The sequence below is a fragment of the Epinephelus fuscoguttatus genome, linkage group LG11, assembly GCF_011397635.1.
Source record: "Epinephelus fuscoguttatus linkage group LG11, E.fuscoguttatus.final_Chr_v1".
In the NCBI taxonomy this organism is placed as follows: Eukaryota; Metazoa; Chordata; class Actinopteri; order Perciformes; family Serranidae; genus Epinephelus; species Epinephelus fuscoguttatus.
Window position 1 is genome coordinate 12,050,973 of NC_064762.1, and position 18,147 is coordinate 12,069,119.

At 40.3% G+C, this 18,147-nt stretch overlaps 1 protein-coding gene across 2 annotated transcripts in view; it reads left to right on the top strand.

Moving 5' to 3' along the window:
- The first annotated feature begins 208 nt into the window (after positions 1-208).
- LOC125896845 (phosphatidate phosphatase LPIN1-like) overlaps positions 209-18,147 on the top strand; it is a 29,342-nt gene continuing 11,403 nt past the window's right edge. Inside the window, exons 1-3 of one of the 2 annotated variants that reach the window (XM_049589731.1) lie at positions 209-427; positions 15,654-15,857; positions 15,953-16,048. In XM_049589731.1, the coding sequence (XP_049445688.1) occupies positions 356-427; positions 15,654-15,857; positions 15,953-16,048 (372 nt within the window). In that variant the 5' untranslated portion in view covers positions 209-355. Of the gene's footprint in view, positions 428-10,770; positions 11,000-15,653; positions 15,858-15,952; positions 16,049-18,147 lie in introns of those variants that run through there. The other variant, XM_049589733.1, reaches the window with a different exon arrangement.

The following is an 18,147-nucleotide window of genomic DNA, read 5'->3' on the forward strand; positions in this document are numbered from 1 at the left end:
CTGGTGTGTGTGATTACGTGTGACTCGCTGTGTGTGTGTGTGTGTGTGTCCACTTAGACTAGAATTCTGACAAACAATCCTAACAGGTGTCCTCCTTCCCAAATGCCTAAGAAGTCAGGGGGTCTGGTGGAGGATGACCACCCCAGGACAGTCTCAGGTTTCTGAACATGGGGCCCAGGTAAATTTAGTAAGACGCTGTCAACTTCTACCCGGCAGTCAGACACTTGACATGCTCGCAGAGTGAAGACACGAGTTGTAGAGTGGACCAAACTTGGGGCGTTCTTATACATACACATCGGTTCAGAGGTAGCAAAGACCGGAGAGCTGCAGCTGGGATCAAACACATTATGGAATCATGATATCAGAAGAGGATGATGAAGAGTTTGAGGCTGTGGAGCAGTATGTCTCTGACACCACCTGGAGCTGGGTAAAGTGATCCGTATATCACATGCATGTGCGGAAGAAGAGCATGAATAAAATGCACACAATCAGTGGATGTAAAGGTTAAGGATTATGATTTTGCATGCATCTAGTTGACAGCAGGAAGGGAGAAAAATGCAGAGATGAAAAGCAATGTATTCATGTATCAGGACAGAGCAGGACTAAAGACATAATTTGAAGACGTTCCGAATAATGTTCTGCTTTGATAAATTAAAGATCAGAAATAGTGTTTTAAAGCAGGTCCCAACTCCTGAAGCTGGTTTGTGGGCCAGCAGAGACGGTGACACCAGGGCCGTGTGTTTCAGTAATCCCCCTGTAAGGCGATCTGCTCCGACTGAAACTTGGGCAGAAGGAAAAGTGTGTGAAAGGGGGACGAGAGAGGACAGGGGTAATGCAGGGTGGAGGGGTAGCCTGATGGGTGAGCTGATCTTCTCATCGCGTCTGTGGTTTTCTGAGTTTGGGTTATTTGGTAAAAAGGAGCTCTACATGTGTCATACCAACACATTTTCACTCCGACCTTGTCACATATTGACGTTCGGTCATGGACTTTCCACGTCCAGATACGATGTGAAAGGTTGGTTGTTGATGTTCTGGGACACCGTGTCAAGTTCTGCCTTTTACATACATTGTCTTCTTTCAAAATACACAGGAAATATAACATTATGCACTGCGTTGGTACATCACTGCAAATTGAACTTCTTTACATGCAGCAACAAAAACACGTGGTTAGGTTTAGGAAAAAAGAACAGGGATTGGCTTTAGAATCTTTCGGGACACAAACACTGCTCTCTCGGGTGAAAGTCGTGGGTTGTTGGACCCATCCACTACCCCTCCTTCCCGCCCCCAGTCGGACTTTCGCCACCTTAACTTTTGTCCTTGCCCCACTGCGTTTCCCCTTTATGCCGCTAGATGCTGTTACACTATATCGGCAATCAGCCACGTATCATGCCGACGTCAAAAGACGCCTTTTTCATTGGGTTCTGACACCGCAAGTCACTGCCCAAGCACCAGATTTCGACGACTTCGTAGTGAGACCGGGTTTGTCATACAAAATGATAGTTTGCAACTCTTGCAACTCTCTGGCAATTGTTTCCAAACATTGTCGAATCTGTCACAATATATCAGTTTCAACAGGTATTGACAATTAGGTTCTTAATCATGTGCCATTTTGTTTTGATGAAAACCAGTAGCATCCCCAGAAATTTTTCATTGGGGTGGTCAGATGGGGTTGGTGAAAACCTTGGGGTGGAACCAACACCAAAAACCACAACTGAATTTCAGGAATTCTTTTATGCTCTGGCAGTGCGGTGGTAGAGTGGTTAGCATTGTTGCCTCATTGCTCGACGGTTCCTGGTTCAAACTGGGCATTGGGGAGCCCTATTATGTGGAGTTTACATGTTCTCCCTGTGTCTGTGGGATTTCTCCAGGTACTCCAGCTTCCTCCCACAGTCCAAAGACATGCAGGTTAATTGGTGACTCTAAATTGTCCGTAGGTGTGAATGTGAGTGTGAATGGTTGTCTGTCTCTATGTGTCAGCCCTGTGATAGTCTGGTGACCTGTCCAGCGTGTACCCTGCCTCTTGTCCAATGTCAGCTGGGATAGCTCTGTATTTTTGGACGGACAAAATGTACAGAGCTGTAAAGTTGTCCACCATGGTACGGGTTTGCTGCTAGCTTACCGATTTGTCTGTTGTTTGATCTGTGACGGAATAGGTCAACTGTAAAAATCCAATACTAACAAGCTGAAAGGGGCATATCACCTATCGTAGTGGAGTCGGACATTCTTTGGTCAAATAACTGGTTCCCCTTCTTTGCATGTATACTGATACAAGGACAATAGTCCAATTAAACGGCCTAGTCAAGCTATAACCATAACTCGACTTAACTATGCGTGTAAACTTACTTAATGTGTTGTGTATCTGTACATGTTAGGAGATTCATTGTTCTTTAAACAGGCTTGTGTTTCCTTTTCTTAAAAAGACAAATATAAAACTTTAATCTGAAGGAGTATATTGATTGTAAGGAACAAAACATAGGGGAGACTGGTGTGTACCCATACAACCCCCTGTCATTCAGATGTCTTGAGGTGAGAGTTTGAGGGACCCCTTTGAAAATGGCCATGCCAGTTTTTTCCTTGCCAAAATTTAGTCTAATCTTGGAGCATTACTTAGCCTCCTTACCAAAAAGGAGGGTACCCTTGTGCCTCTTAAAAACAGTAACGTCAGCTTCCAATTATTTTTGCCAGTGGGGTGCCAGCAATTGTGTCAGGGGAGCCATGGCGCCCTCGGCCCCCCCTTGGGAGCACCACTGACCAAAACACCATAAAAGTTATTTGTCCTGAGTGGATAAACATTGTTGACCTCATTTCTCCTCCTCTCACAGTCCCCAGCTGTAACTCAACAACGTTTTGCCTGAGAGGCTGTTGTACACTCATAATCTCACGCATTAAGGACAAAGAGTTTTTTTCCTTTAATCACTGTATCAGAGTTTAACAGCTCCAGCTCATGTTTCTGTCGGTCTCATGACTCTCAGGCCAGAGTAGCCTGAGCCAATCAGAGGCCTTGATATCAGCCAAGTGTGTAAAAAGATTATGCAATAACTTTGTCAAAGCACCGTGCCCTCGCTGACTCAGCTGAAATGACGTCTAAACACCATGACTAGTACTTGAACGTATTGTTGAACACGCTCTCCCACAGATTCAAAATAAGAACTTTAAGAGACCTGCAGGCTGCTGGCAATCCCAGCTGGCATCCCCGTCTTTAAGAGGCTGTAGTGGGCTGAGTTTTAAAGCTAGTTAGATGATACTGATATCATATGAAACTAGAGGACCCAAGGAATCCAGTGTCATGTTAGCTTCTCAGGAAGGGGGCTAAATAACACTCCACAGTTAGGCTGCATTTTGGCAAGTGAAAACGGGTATGCCCATTTTCACAGGAGTCCCTTGACCTTTCACCTCAGATATCTGAATGAAAATAAGTTCTGTGGGTACCCACAAGACTCCCTCTTACAGATATGCCCACTTTATGCTAGTCCCGTACAGTTTTGGGCAATAACAATGCAGATTTTTCACATGCAGTATAAATGCATTCTTTTGTCTTTTTTCCTCCTTGAATATTTCAGCATACTGGAGTCCCAAAACAGTCTTGGAATTGCATGAATTGGGTATGACTGGAAAGCTGAGACTCTTGTGGGTTCAGTTTTTTTCATGTGTGATGATGTTAGCCCCTTTTGGAAAAGGACCTGACAGTACAAAATGACAGATTGTGACCATTGGGATAATCACAGCCTTGTGAAACTTATAGCCACAAACTAGAGAGCTTGGGAAGTCATAGATATACTGATAATAAGGAGGTTTCTCAGCAGTTTCCAGAAGTGCTCGCCATTCAATTGCTGAAAAATTCAATTTATAGAGATATCTCTGGATATATTTTTTAAATCAAATCACAGCATGGATTTTTCTATGGTGTTCCTCTAGGTCTTTGTGTGTTAATGTGGAATTTTGGAGGGATTTTTGATCACTTTTATCAAGTCTTGGGTGGTAAAACATGCTGAAATTAAGCACTAAAACTGGTATCAACCCAAAAACTTATGAGACATAATTGTGACATCTTCAGCTATGTCTCAAGACAGTCTAAACCCAGCTCACATTCCTATTATTGGATTCAGCTTCACAATGATAGGGGGAGCTGACACTGAAGGATCAAAAAGCAGTGTCACTATGAACGCTTGGTTGCCACAAGCCAGTCATCCCTGTGGTAACTCTTCTAATGCCCCCTGCTTAAAACCCAAAACGTCAGTAGGATTCCCACGAGAATGGCCATCATATCCTCCTGAGACCCTGTGTCCTCATATGAGGACATCACATTTTGGGTTTACTTGACCTACTTGACTTCATTCTACTTAACATAGACTTGTTGTCCTTGTTCATGAACCTTTTTTGTGCCATCTAGTGGCAGTACGAGCACAATACACTAATCCATGGAAAAACAAGTCTGCAGCTGACCCCTATACAAAAGTGGACAAGGTCCAAAACCTGATCACATTTTATGGTTGAAACTTGTTTATTTATGATTCATGATGTTTGTAGTTTGATATGGCAGCAAAGTTGACCAATTTTAGCAACAGCAACAAGTTAAGACACTGTTAATTAGGAAGTACTTGTTTGAAGACAGTAGAACTTTATTATCGTCTCGTTGAAGGACATTGGGACTTAATTATCATTGACAGTGTTTAGTTTTTTATACTTATCCGGTCTTATTGATCCCAAATAGCTAGGAGAAATTACAAAAGCATACCTAACAAAAGTTTGGGTCTCTGGAGGATATACTTCCATTGCAATGCTCTAAGCCCCTACACACTCTTAAAAGTTTAAATAGGTGCCTAAACAAAACACAATGGTTATAGAGTTATGACTCAGTAAAACTTCCCACACAGTGCTGAGTTGCATCTCAAATTAATCTTCAGGTTCCTAGCTTTCAGATGATGTGTACCACTTCAATGTGTCGTATACTGCTGACCTGCTACCTCCTGCTAAATGTCCCCTGCTCCCCTAAAATATGGGTCCATGGTGGGCCTCAGAGGGCTAAAAATCCCTGCACTCTTCTATATGAATAAAGTAAACAAATGATTGCCCTACTATAATGTGATTGGTGCACAGGAAGCAGTCAGCTCATAGCTACAGATCTGTATATACAAAGCTGTGATTGGCTGAACTGAGTGTGAGACAACCACACCAGCCAAGACACTCCTCTGAGCAGAGAGGGGGAAGTTTTGTTGCATTTCTAAATTAGGTCAGCCTCAGGTACCGAATAAGGCCTGCTGTAAGTCTGTGTGACAACAAGTGGTTTTGTTTTCACTCTGCTGATAAATGTTGCAGTGTGGTTCAGAGTCATATGTCAACTTGTTTGTCGGAGCTTGATACCGGTCACGCCACTGACCATACGTGATGAATGTGAAATTGTTACCATATGCCGTTTGGTGTCCAGAGTACATCGACTGAACTGAGCTCTTCCTGGCAAAGCAGCTCGTTCTTAGAGGCATGTCTGAGGGCAGCTGGACAGCTCAGATATCCTCAGAGAATCTCTGTGACACTGACAAAAAGACTGATGTGAGGCCGGTGTGGTGCCAGTATGGGCTGTTCACTGCTGGTGTTGAAATACAGTATAATGGTATGTGTCATGCCTGGGTCTGGTTCTGGCTCACTGTTACACTTTCTGTAAAGGTCATGTCTGCAGAGCATCGTACACACAGTCATAAGACATTATGATGCATTAAGGTACTTTCAGTTCAATGAGGAACTTTCTAAAAAATAAAAACTTAGTCTTGTTTCTTATCATTTTAAGATTCTAATAATAATTCTGAGTTAATACATTATTTCAAAATACTAATTCATTATTTTTGAGATAGTAACTCATTTCCTTCAGAATCAATAAAGTGTCTGTCTGTCTGTCTGTCTGTCAATCTATCAATCTATCTATCTATCTATCTCATTACTTTGAGAAATTCTGTAATTTTTTAGTGCACTAAGTCATTGTTTTGAGTTACAAAGTAATTATTTTGGGACACTAAATCAGTATTTAGAGGTTTTACGTAATACTTTTTGGATACTGAGTCATTGTTTTGAGATACCAAATCACTATTTTGAGACACTAAGTCGTTATTTTTGAGATACTATGTCAATATTTTGAGATACTAAGTCATTATTTTTGAGATACCAAGCCACTATTTTGAGATACTAAGTCATTATTTTTGAGATATTATGTCAATAACTTTGAGATACTAAGTCATTATTTTTGAGATACTATGTCAATAATTTCGAGATACTAAGTCATTATTTTTGAGATACCAAGTTACTATTTTGAGATAATAAGTCATTGTGTTGAGATACCGAGTCACTAATTTGAGATACTGAGTCATTATTTTTGAGATACTATGTCAATATTTTGAGAAACTAAGTCATTATTTTGAGATACTAAGTCATTATTTTTAGATACTGAGTCGTTATTTTGAGGTACTAAGTCATTATTTTTAGATACTAGGTCAATATTTTGAGCTACTACGTCATTATTTTTGAGATACTAAGTCATTGTTTTGAGATACCAAGTCACTATTTTGAGACACTAAGTCGTTATTTTTTGCGATTCTATGTCAATATTTTGAGATACTATATCAATATTTTGAGATACCAAGTCACTATTTTGAGATACTAAGTCATTATTTTTGAGATACTATGTCAATAATTTTGAGATACTAAGTCATTATTTTTGAGATACTATGTCAATATTTTTGAGATACTAAGTCATTATTTTTGAGATACCAAGTCACTATTTTGAGATACCAAGTCACTATTTTGAGATAATAAGTCATTGTTTTGAGATACCGAGTCACTAATTTGAGATACTAAGTCATTATTTTTGAGATACTATGTCAATATTTTGAGAAACTAAGTCATTATTTTTAGATACTAAGTCGTTATTTTGAGATACTAAGTCATTATTTGTAGATACTAAGTCACTATTTTGAGCTACTAAGTCATTATTTTTGAGCTACCAAGTCATTATTTTGAGACACCAAGTCATTATTTTTGAGCTACCAAGTCGATATTTTGAGATACTACGTCAATATTTTTGAGCTCCTAAGTCATTATTTTGAGATAATAAGTCAATATTTTGAGATACCAAGTCATTTTTTAGATAATAGGTCATTATTTTGAGATACTAAGTCGATATTTTAAGATAGTAAGTCATTGTTTTTATATACCAAGTCATTATTTTGAGATACCAAGTCAATATTTTGAGATACCAAGTCATTATTTTGAGATACTAAGTCGATATTTTAAGACACTAAGTCATTATTTTTGAGATACCAAGTCACTATTTTAAGATACTAAGTCATTGTTTTTATGTACTAAGTCATCAATTTTGAGATACTAAGATACTAATTCATTATCTCAACATACTACAACATTGTTTCAAGATAGTGTCTTTATTTTGAGATACTACATCATGTTGAGATACCAAGTCATTATTTGGAGATATTACATCAATATTTTCTGAAACACTACATCAATATTTTGATATACAAAGTCAATATTTTGAGATATTAACTTATCATTTTGAGATACTTAGGGATTCCTCTTTCAAACACTGTAATGCATTTATATGGCTTCATAAAACTCTTTGTAAATGTTTATTTTCAGGCATCACAACCTACAACATAGTTCATAAAGCATTACAAGTGGTAGATATAATGTATGACGTAATACTTTGATAATGCTTATGCTTTACACCTACATGCCAAAGTGACAAGAATCCAAGTCCTGTCTTACACAGCACAGTGTAACTACCATAACTATATAAAGACACACAGAGGATTACTGTAGCATATCATAACAGATTAATGCTCAGCTAGCTGCTAGCTGAACTGTAGCTGCACAGCAGAGAAGAACTTCCTTACAAGAATTTGTCCATTGCTTATTTTTTTAAATTTCCAATGAGGGAAAAAATACTGCCACATTAAAGTGCATTTTACATCAGTAATTATACAGTCAAAGGAATAATAATTCCAAGTATCTGTCCATTCATAAAACTGCCTCATGTCAGCTGAGGCTGCAGGTTGGTGCAGGGTCAGCAGATTAAAGTTCTCAGGAAACAAACTGTTAGTGAAACTAAACATGCTGAAACTGCACAATTACACACACACACACACACACACACACACACACACACACACACACACACACACACAGCTGGAGTAGTGCGAGATGAGACTGCAGCTCTGACATGGTGACATGGTGACATGTACTGCCTGCTACTCAAGAAATTATCAACTAGCTCAAATTTATGGGTGGAACATTCTTTGTTTTAAATCTGATTGGTTTTATCTTTAATTTGATTCCCCTACTTTCACAACAGAGTCATTCGACATGACAGTACGAACATTTCAAAAGTACAAAACAGTCCCCCAAGATAACAACACACAGGCCTCAGCGTTGGTAGGCTGTGGTGGAAAACCACTCACAAAGACACACATTCTTCCTTTTCTGGTTTAGCCCAGAAAGTCTGTTCACAGTCTGGAAAAACAATTAGTTCCCTTACACACACACATACACACACTGAACTGGCTCTTGTCGGAGGAGAGCTGCACGTGAGGCTGCTGTAGCATGTAGCCCATCAAATATTTGGGCTGCCACAGGGAGGTTTCTATGAAGAAAGATATTTCACTGTCTAAGTTTAAGCTGTGTTCCCACTTTCACGTACACACAAACGCACGTACACACACACGCACACAGACGCACACACAAAAAGAGTAGCTTTGGCAATAACTTTAACATCCATGCCAACAAAGTTTTTGTTTTTTTTTTTAAATTTGATTTAGACTATGTTATTATCTGTTAAGTGTGCAAATGTATGGAAGCACATTTCCCCCTGTGTGAGATACAAAAACAAACTATAAGTCATTATGACAAACTTTCTTTTCTTAGTGTTAGTATCTAAAAAAAAGTAAAACTGTCTCAAACAATGAGTTAGTAACAATGACTTGTATCTAGTATCTCAAAATAATGAAAAATAACACAAAGCCAATATTTTCAGATACAAACTCACTAAGTCATTATTTTTAGAGTTTGTCATTATTTTGAGATACTGAGTCATTATATTGAGACACTAAGTCACTGTTTTGAGATACCAAGTCATTATTTTGAGATACTAAGTCATTGGTTTCAGATACTACGTCAAGATTTTAAGATACTAAGTCATTATTTTGAGACACCAAGTCATTATTTTTGAGATACTAAGTTAATATTTTGAGACACTAAGTCATTATCTTGAGATACTAAGTCATTGTTTTGAGATACTAAATCAGTATTTAGACACCAAATCACAATTTTGAGATACTAAGTCAATATTTTGAGACACTAAGTCATTATTTTGAGATACTAAGTCATTATTTTGAGATATTAAGACATTGTTTTGAGATACTAAGTCATTATTTAGACACCAAATCACAATTTTGAGATACTAAGTCATTATTTTGAGAAAATAAGTCACAATTTTGAGATACTATGTCATTATGTTGAGACACTAAGTCAGTATTTAGACACCAAATCACAATTTTGAGATACTAAGTCAATATTTTGAGATACTAAGTCATTATTTTGAGATATTAAGTCGTTGTTTTGGGATACTAAGTCATTATTTTGAGACACTAAGTCATTATTTTGAGATATTAAGTCATTGTTTTGGGATACTAAGTCATTATTTTGAGACACTAAGTCATTATTTTGAGATATTAAGTCATTATTTTGAGAAACTAAGTCACAATTTTGAGATACTAAGTCATTATTTTGAGAAACTAAGTCACAATTTTGAGATACTAAGTCATTATTTTGAGATGCTAAGCCATTATTTTGAGATAAGTAATTTATTACTTAAAAAAGCTTTTTCATTACAATGACTTCCTGGATCATTTTTTGCTGGGCTTGCAGCGGGGGAAGGTTTGCCTTGAGCTTTTTTTTTGTTTGTTTAACCAGAGAGTGATTTTTTTGGTAAAGCTTATGGGGGGGGGGGGAGTCATGGTTTGGGTTAAAATCTGTCATAAATAACTTTCTGAACAAAAACCAATGAGGAAAACTTCTCCAGTGTGCAGCCACAGCACCACCCTCCTCTCATACAGTCATTAAATGTAGCTGGTGCTGAGTTCCCCATGATGACTCCACCAGTCAGGTCCACCACATCCTCCTGACACACAGTAACTCTACAGGGTCGCAGCACACAGAGGCTCGTCTGCCAACATCGCATGTGCTCTCATGCAGGCCTGTGATTGGCCGAGAGGATCACCTCACTGCATCACACTGAATGGGTAACTTCAAGCGATGACGTAGCGCCGCTATTTCCCGCCGTCACAGCACGGCTGCTGCTGGTTACAGTTTCCTGAAGTGCCCTTTAAACTGAGACAGTATGGCGCTGTAGGCTCGTTCCAATTACACAATCTTTAAATAAAAAACACGGACTAATATATGTTTTTATCACTGCAGAGTACAAATTAGCCTGTTTTAGGAAGTTTTAGCCTAAATATCCAGTTAAAAGTTAGCTAAAATTATTAGCTAAATTAATAAATTAGCTAAAATACACATACAACGCTGCGTTCACGTCGAAAATACCGATTTTGACGTTTGTTTGCGACAATATAAGCTATTAACTGTGATTCTGTTGCCACTGTGGCAGCTCAACCGATGAGTTTCGCAACGCCGCATCTCAACGCTGATTGGCCAGCGGGCGGGATTCGATGCAGGTGATGTCACTCACTGACGAGGCTCGCTGAGATACACAGAGAGAAACGGGGAGTCAGAGGCGGACAGAGGGACAAACGAGTGTCGCGTTGACTTAACTAGACCGTTTATTGTCGCTGTTTGTCCGTGACAGCAGGTTTGGGTTTTACCAGACACTCAGACATCACCTCCACCGGGATATGAGGCTTCTTTAGGGTGGTGTCGAGCTGTCATTCACCGCTGAGGAAACGCCAGTCTCCGTGTGTTGGTAAAGACTCAGCAGCTGTAGAAGGTATGAGGCTGTTTTTATGATGTGTATGACTGCACCTGTGTGTGTCTGATGACATGTGTGATTTTAACACAGTTTTACATGTTTGTTACCATCACTACTCTGACCTTAATCTCAGCATACACTCATCATCAGTCATTTATTACATTTTCCATTTGCAGTGTCAGGATGTTATGAGTCAGCTTTTATTCCCCTTGAAATATGCGCATGAAAAAACACAGGCACATATGTTGTCTTTTAAATAACACTAATAACTCATGTAACATCTACTTGCTGGGACTTTTATTCTGTTAAATGCTCATCAGTGCAGATAATAGTATGTGAGGCATAATGTATACTTACACATTATCTGCTGAGTGGCCAAGCCAGTTTCCAGCCTGCAAGGAAATCACAACTGCAGCTTGTAAGCCCATTTAACTAATGACCATACAAGCCACTTGCTTTAAAAATAGCATTTCACACAGGCTCTGGTAAGTTTGTATCCACAACTACTCCTTTTTGACACCAAACAGTGCTGTCAGTGTGTTGAGACTGTTCCTCTTTTCTCTCACATCTCATCTGCACCTCAAGAACATCTATTTTTGGATGCGTCTCTGCAGCTCATAGCAGTGTTCACATTAAAAGTGCTTTTGAGAATCAGCTGCAGCTCTGTAACCCAATGCTCCAGTGATGAAAGGGGGAAATTAATAATTAAAGATGGCTGAGGTCGTCTATAAGACTTTGTTATGGCTGGTCTGCTGCTCTAAATTTAGGCCTCATGTTCCTCTATAAGGGGCCTGAGCTTGTGGTCACATGTTCAAAGAGGGGGGATATGCTGGCATTGAGCCAAACCTTCCCTGTTGCTGCAATCATTTAGGGGCCCGACTGCCAACTGAGTCAAGGTCAGACCCCCTCCATCCTGTTGTGAGACAACTGCAGTCCTCAAGGAGTCTTGATAGCTATGCATGTGGGACTTATCACGTGTGGTCGTGGTGTTTGCATCATAGAAATGTAAATATTTCAGTCATATCATGGTGCTAGCAGGGATGAGGTTTAATAGATGCTCTTGAAATGGCTTTAGTTCTTTACCTTAAGTCTTTACCTTAGCGTATATTGTTAATCCTGAGGCTACTTGCAGAGAGAGATGTCATATTTGCCTTCATTTGCATTTATTTGTTTTAGAGTTGAGCTGTAACGGCTAGTGGGGAAAATGGGATTAATTGAAACAGAAACAGAGGTACATAACAGGATCAATACCACTATGGAGAAGTAGAAATGCATGTGCGTAAGTGTTGTAAAGAAAGAAAAAGACGCCAGTTTAGCTTGTTCCAGTAATTAATTATCAGAAATTCATGCATGAGGTATAATTATGTAACTAGTGACAGGACCTAATGTTACAAATTCAGGGAAGTGTGCGTGCATGGATGAAAACCTGGCTTCAAATCTGAAGTATTTCACAACAACTGCCCCCAAAAAACTTAGGTAATCTGCTTCACCAGGATCAGGACTGTTTGGTTTGATCAGATTAGACAATTATAGAAATCTGTATCGGGAAACAACCAAAAGTGATTAAAGGTTGGCAGGAAATTGTGTGTTCGTGTTAGATCCCAGTACTCATAGTAAGTAGTGGATTGAGAAACAAGTTTTAAGGGTTTTAGAGGAACTCTTCACCCCACAAATGACCATTTGTACATCAGTTAATCATGTTGTGTTGCGTTGAAGAGAACTTTGTTTTTCTTGCATGCCTCTACGGTGAACGAAGAATCCAAAAAGTGGAGAGAGGACTTGATGAATTGAAGTCATAGGGGTCCATGTTTAACAACAGCAAAATTATATCATACTAGAACTAGAAAGCCTTTATCGTCATTGAATAGGAATACAATGAAATTAGTTGTGACATTCAGGTGATGCATCCCAACAAAGAACATAAAAACACAAGACATAGGACACTAAGTGAGGATACAAATGCAATACATAAATAACTATAAAAGTATTTATTAAGCAAAGGGCTTAGTGGGTGGCAGACTGGCTGCACATTATTTGCCTTTGTTTTATTTAGTGTGCTGATGGCTGTCAGCACACTAAACTAAACTGTCTCCGAGTCTAGTGGTTCGTCTTTTTTCAGCTCTGCAACATCCATTTATAAACTCTCACACATTTTGTCGTTTTTAAGGGTTAGGTCGAACTCCCCAAAGTCATAAACAAACTACCTGATCGAGGCAGCAGTAGACCAGCAGCTCCTGTGTTCAGTGAGGTAAAATGAATGTTTTTGTCAATGGAGTCTGGTTTTGAAGAGAGCGTAGATAAGTTTCACTTTAGTTCTTTTCCCCGTCGCAAAGAAGTGTCTGTTTGGGAAGTGCTAAGCGTACAGTTGGATAAATGAGGCTTGGATTATACTGCGCGAGTTGTGTGAGAGTTTGTAAACACATGTTCGATATACCGTAAAACTCAAATTAAAAGCCTGGTCCTAGTTAAACACCAAGTCCCCTTTACTAGCCTGGTGTGGCTACACATGTTGACATGTAAAGGCCTGTCTCAGTTAGAGGCCTGGTCTGGATGCCAAGCAGTTCTTTGGATGTATAAAACCAGGTTGTTGGCTACCTCAAATGATGTGTCCATTCCTCGATTACCCTGTAAGTTGTTCATGTTCCTTTAGTCCGTAAGGGTCCTCAGATCATAAGAATCAAAAGGGGTTTTCATGAAAATTGATCCAGCGGGATAAAGTGGTGTTGTGTCGGTACACCAGGTGCTGTGACTTGCCCTTTTTCTGATGTGCTGTCAGTCGGAGCTAGATCAAATTAATGATTCATAACTGATATATTATTTGAAGCCTAATTTATATACAATATTCATACAAGTCTAGTTTTGTGTGAAAGGAATTAAAGGCCTGTCCCAAATGTAGGTAAATAATAGCCTGGGCTACTCATTGAAGTTTTACAGTAGTCTTGCTGTTAACGTGGACCCCTATAGCTTCAATTCATTAAGACTTTTCTCCATTTTTGGATTCTTCGTTCACTTTGGATGCATGTGAGAAAAAGTCTTCTTAACAAATTCATCATAACACAGGTTGAGTAATTGATATACAAGTTGTCATTTGTTGGGTGAACTATTCCTTTAAAGAACAAACCTTGTGCCCCCTCCTTCTCTAATGTCATTGTGTTGCTATCATCAAACCAGAGACAGTAATTACAGTGTACAGTGTATGACTGACTGAGACGTCTGTAGCTGTTAAAGAACAATGACTCATGCATTTAATCTAGTTATCGCGTGACAGTATTCTTTACCTTCAAAAGACATTTGCACATTCTGACATGTCTCTGAGCGCCCAGGTGCTCTGCTGTAGTTCCCATCTCAGCCCATAAACACCACACAAGGTCACTACACTATATGAGCACAGACTGGTTTAACTTCCCTTGACCTCTGCTTTTGAGGGGTCGCTGAATGGAAAACAATCAGGTTTCCCAGACTTATCAGGAAGGGGAGAAACAGGTGGGAAGGTCAGAGTAGCAACAGGTTTTTTCTGCTGTATGCAGGCCGCAGACTGTCCTGGGAGAAGAGTACAGAACAGGAACCAGCCACCGTGTCCTCTTTCCTCAGACATACCAGTCACAGTGCTGCTTGAACACTGACTTCAGATCATAGTATTAGAATAACTCCACCTCATGCCCCCTGAGGGAGCGTTGTACGTCATCGGTGGTTTGATTGACAAGTGCAAGAATGGCACAGTAGATGCTGGTTCATAAACACCTCCTTCTCTGAAGGTTGTCTGAGTTCGAGACAGTGATGTGGAGCTCAGTGATCTCGACTATTCAGTGGATGGTTCACATCGTGTGAAGTGGGGTTGTATGAGGTACTTATACATAGTTAGTGTGTTACATGTGGTAGTTAAATGTCAGTCAGCACGCACCCAGTTTGGAGAAGCAGACAGGAGCGCTGACGTGGAAGCTTAGCAATGTACTGCTGTGGATGAGGCAGCAACACAACATATTGTAGCAACCTAAAATAGTCCCACCTAAACAAATAATATGCATACACTCTATTTAAAGTATTTTCACGGCTTTACCTTGCTGTTAGACAGTGATTTCCAACCAGTAGCTGAAGCCATAATGCTGGTCTCTTCACAGCCAAACTCCATTGAGAAAAACAGTAATTTTAACATCTCTGAAGACAGGAGCTGCTCGTCTACTGCCGCCTCAATCAGTTGGTTTATTTGTCTCATTGTGTGACTTCGGCATTCAAAAGGCTTAGTTCAGATTCACCAAAGTCACACAATAACAGAAACGAACTAACTAATCAAGGCAGTAGTAGACTAGCAGCTCCTGTGTTCTGCAAGCTAAAATTACTTGTTTTTTCAATGGAGTCTGGTGGCTTTGACGAGAGCATCAATGTGGACTGACAAGGGCTTTGTGCGGCCCCGAAAATATTCTTAAAATAGTATACACTTATACTATTATTGATTTTTTTAAGGTGGCTAAAATACATTTTGTTGCTGCCCCCGTCAATCGCAGTACATTGCTCAGCTTCCGTGTCAGTACTCCAGTCTGCTTCTCCAAAGTTGGGGTGAGCCGATTGCCATCTACTGTGCCCACCTAAAAAGATCCCAATTTTGACCTCTTGGTATGTATGTAGTTTACAGTTTCAATGCTGATCATGTTGTCCCCTCTTGTCCCTCCTCCAGACCCGCCAGACCATGAACTACGTGGGCCAGTTGGCGGGCCAGGTGTTCGTCCAGGTCAAAGAGCTCTACCGAGGCCTCAATCCCGCCACGCTCTCTGGCTGCATTGACGTCATTGTAGTGAGACAGCCCGATGGATCCCTGCAGTGCTCACCTTTCCATGTCCGCTTCGGCAAGATGGGAGTCCTCCGCTCCCGAGAGAAAGTGGTAAGGGCAACCGCCTCTCTCCTCCGTCACAGAGAGTTGAGAGAGCTCTAACCTCTCAGATACTTGATGCTTTGCCCCTTTCTCCTCTCCTCCAGGTGGACATGGAGATCAACGGCGAGCCAGTGGATCTACACATGAAGCTCGGGGACAATGGAGAAGCATTCTTTGTGCAGGAAACAGAAAACGATCAGGTACGTATGACCATGAGCAGCTTTACATACTCCAGGCGAAAGTGTCACACAACACCTGTTAAATAACGGACATTGATTCAAATAAAACAACATTCCAATGAAAACACACTAGTCTCCTCCCTGCTGGCGTCCCTGACACCCAGACACACCCATGTTTACAAGCGAGAACGTTTATCCAAAGTATTTTCCTCCTTACACGCAGTCATAGTGTAGTAGCTTGAACAAGGTCACGCTGTGTGCAGAGTTGGCACAGCGGCCAAGATTTTTTTTTTTTCCTGTCCCTTTTTGGCTGAACAGCATTCCTTGTGTTCATCAGTGAGTGAATGAGTCCTGAATGCAGCTTTTACTAACTCAGCCTTTCTGACCTATATTAAATGCAGTGGCCTTATGACTGAGGACAAACCTGCACTTGAGTTTCATGGCAAAGAAATATGCTTTTAAGAAAGTGAATTTGGTTTTTAGTTAGAAAGATGAAGTAAGAAAAACGCCCTCCTCCTTCTAAAAATCTTGTTACTTTTTGATTTTTGAACTGCAGGTTGAAGCGTCCAAATCCCGTGTACTGTTATTGTAATATGTGTCTTTGCTACGTGCAGCTGAACGACACAAACAAGCGGGGAACTACTGAGGCAGTGGGGCGGCACCAACAAGGGAAGAGGGTGATTTATTCTCCCCAGAGTGGTGTCACATTCCCAGGCCTCACAGAGAAAGCAGGAGGCGGGGAGACTGTCTCTCTGAACCCTTTTTTTTTTCTTGGCAAAGAGAAGGAAAACGTGAGGGAGCATTGTCCAAACCACAAATCATATGGTTAAACCTCACATTTTCCTCCCTCTCCCTCCCTCTCTGTCTTTTTTTCCCCCGTATGTCTGCACACACACACATACACATTTACACTCCCCCACGCCGACAGCAGGAGACCCTCCTGGAAAGCCTTTTCTTTTCCTAGAAGGAAGTAGAGTCGCCTCCTTTCACAGAATTGAGGAACAGACTGTTGTGGATTGGCTGTTTGGCAGCTGAGGGTCCCCTTACAGCAGAGGTGGCTGCAAACAGTTTGGCAGCGATTGCCTCGGAACAAAACTGTGCAAAACACTCACAGTTAGAGTCCTGTTCTAGTGGGAGCTGATCCAGATTTCAAAATCTAGTTTTAGCTCGGTTGCGGAAATTGTCAGGGCGGATGCTAGAGAAGATATTTTGGATTTAGTTTTTCAGTGTTTCACATTCATAGCAGAGATAATATTAGTGCTGGTCTGGAAGTGTTCCACTGAACAAACTGCACACAGCAGCACAAATGGGTCTTTGTGTCGCAGGCAGATGCACATAATGCAACAATTAAAGGGTGACTTTGGTATTCTTCAACTCGGAAACTATTTGCCCATGTTTGTGTATCTAAGTGACTAATGAGGACAACAATTTTTGGAAATGGCCCAGTGTTAAGCAAGAGCGCTGCAGCCAGCAGCCGCAAAACAGGCTGCAGTGCAACCACTCGAGGGGTGTTTGCACCGTTAATGTATGTCCACTTAAGTGTTTGTTTTTGCCACTGACAGGCTCAGAGTGTTATCATAAGTCAACTTCAACTTTATCTTGTCAATAGAGGGCAATTAGTCACACAGCAAATAAAAACACTCATAAAAAGACACTAGAGAACACATAAGCATATAGATACTTAACAATCAGGGGGAGGTGCGGGCAACCAAATACATCAATATCGACATCATCACCATCATCAGTGTCTGACAACATTATGAAAAGGATCCTGACAGAGATAGACCTTTCGTCAAAGACTAAGATCCTTTTTCTTTAACCAGAAACAGCCCCGAAATCGCCATCACCAAACCCAACAGACTCCATTTAAATAAACAGCAATTTAAGCGTGTATAGAGTCAGCATATTTTCACATCTAACTGAGTGAATTAAGAGTTTATTTCAACCAAACCAGACTTGGCGATTGTTGAAACAGTGAAAAGAGGAACCAAGACAGCTTTTGTGAGTTTTATTTTGTTTCTGTTGACTTTGAATTAAGTATGTTTTATGATGATAAAATCACTGTTTATTTAAATGGAGTCTGGTGGGTTTGGCGAGAGTGATTTCAGGGCTGTTTCTGG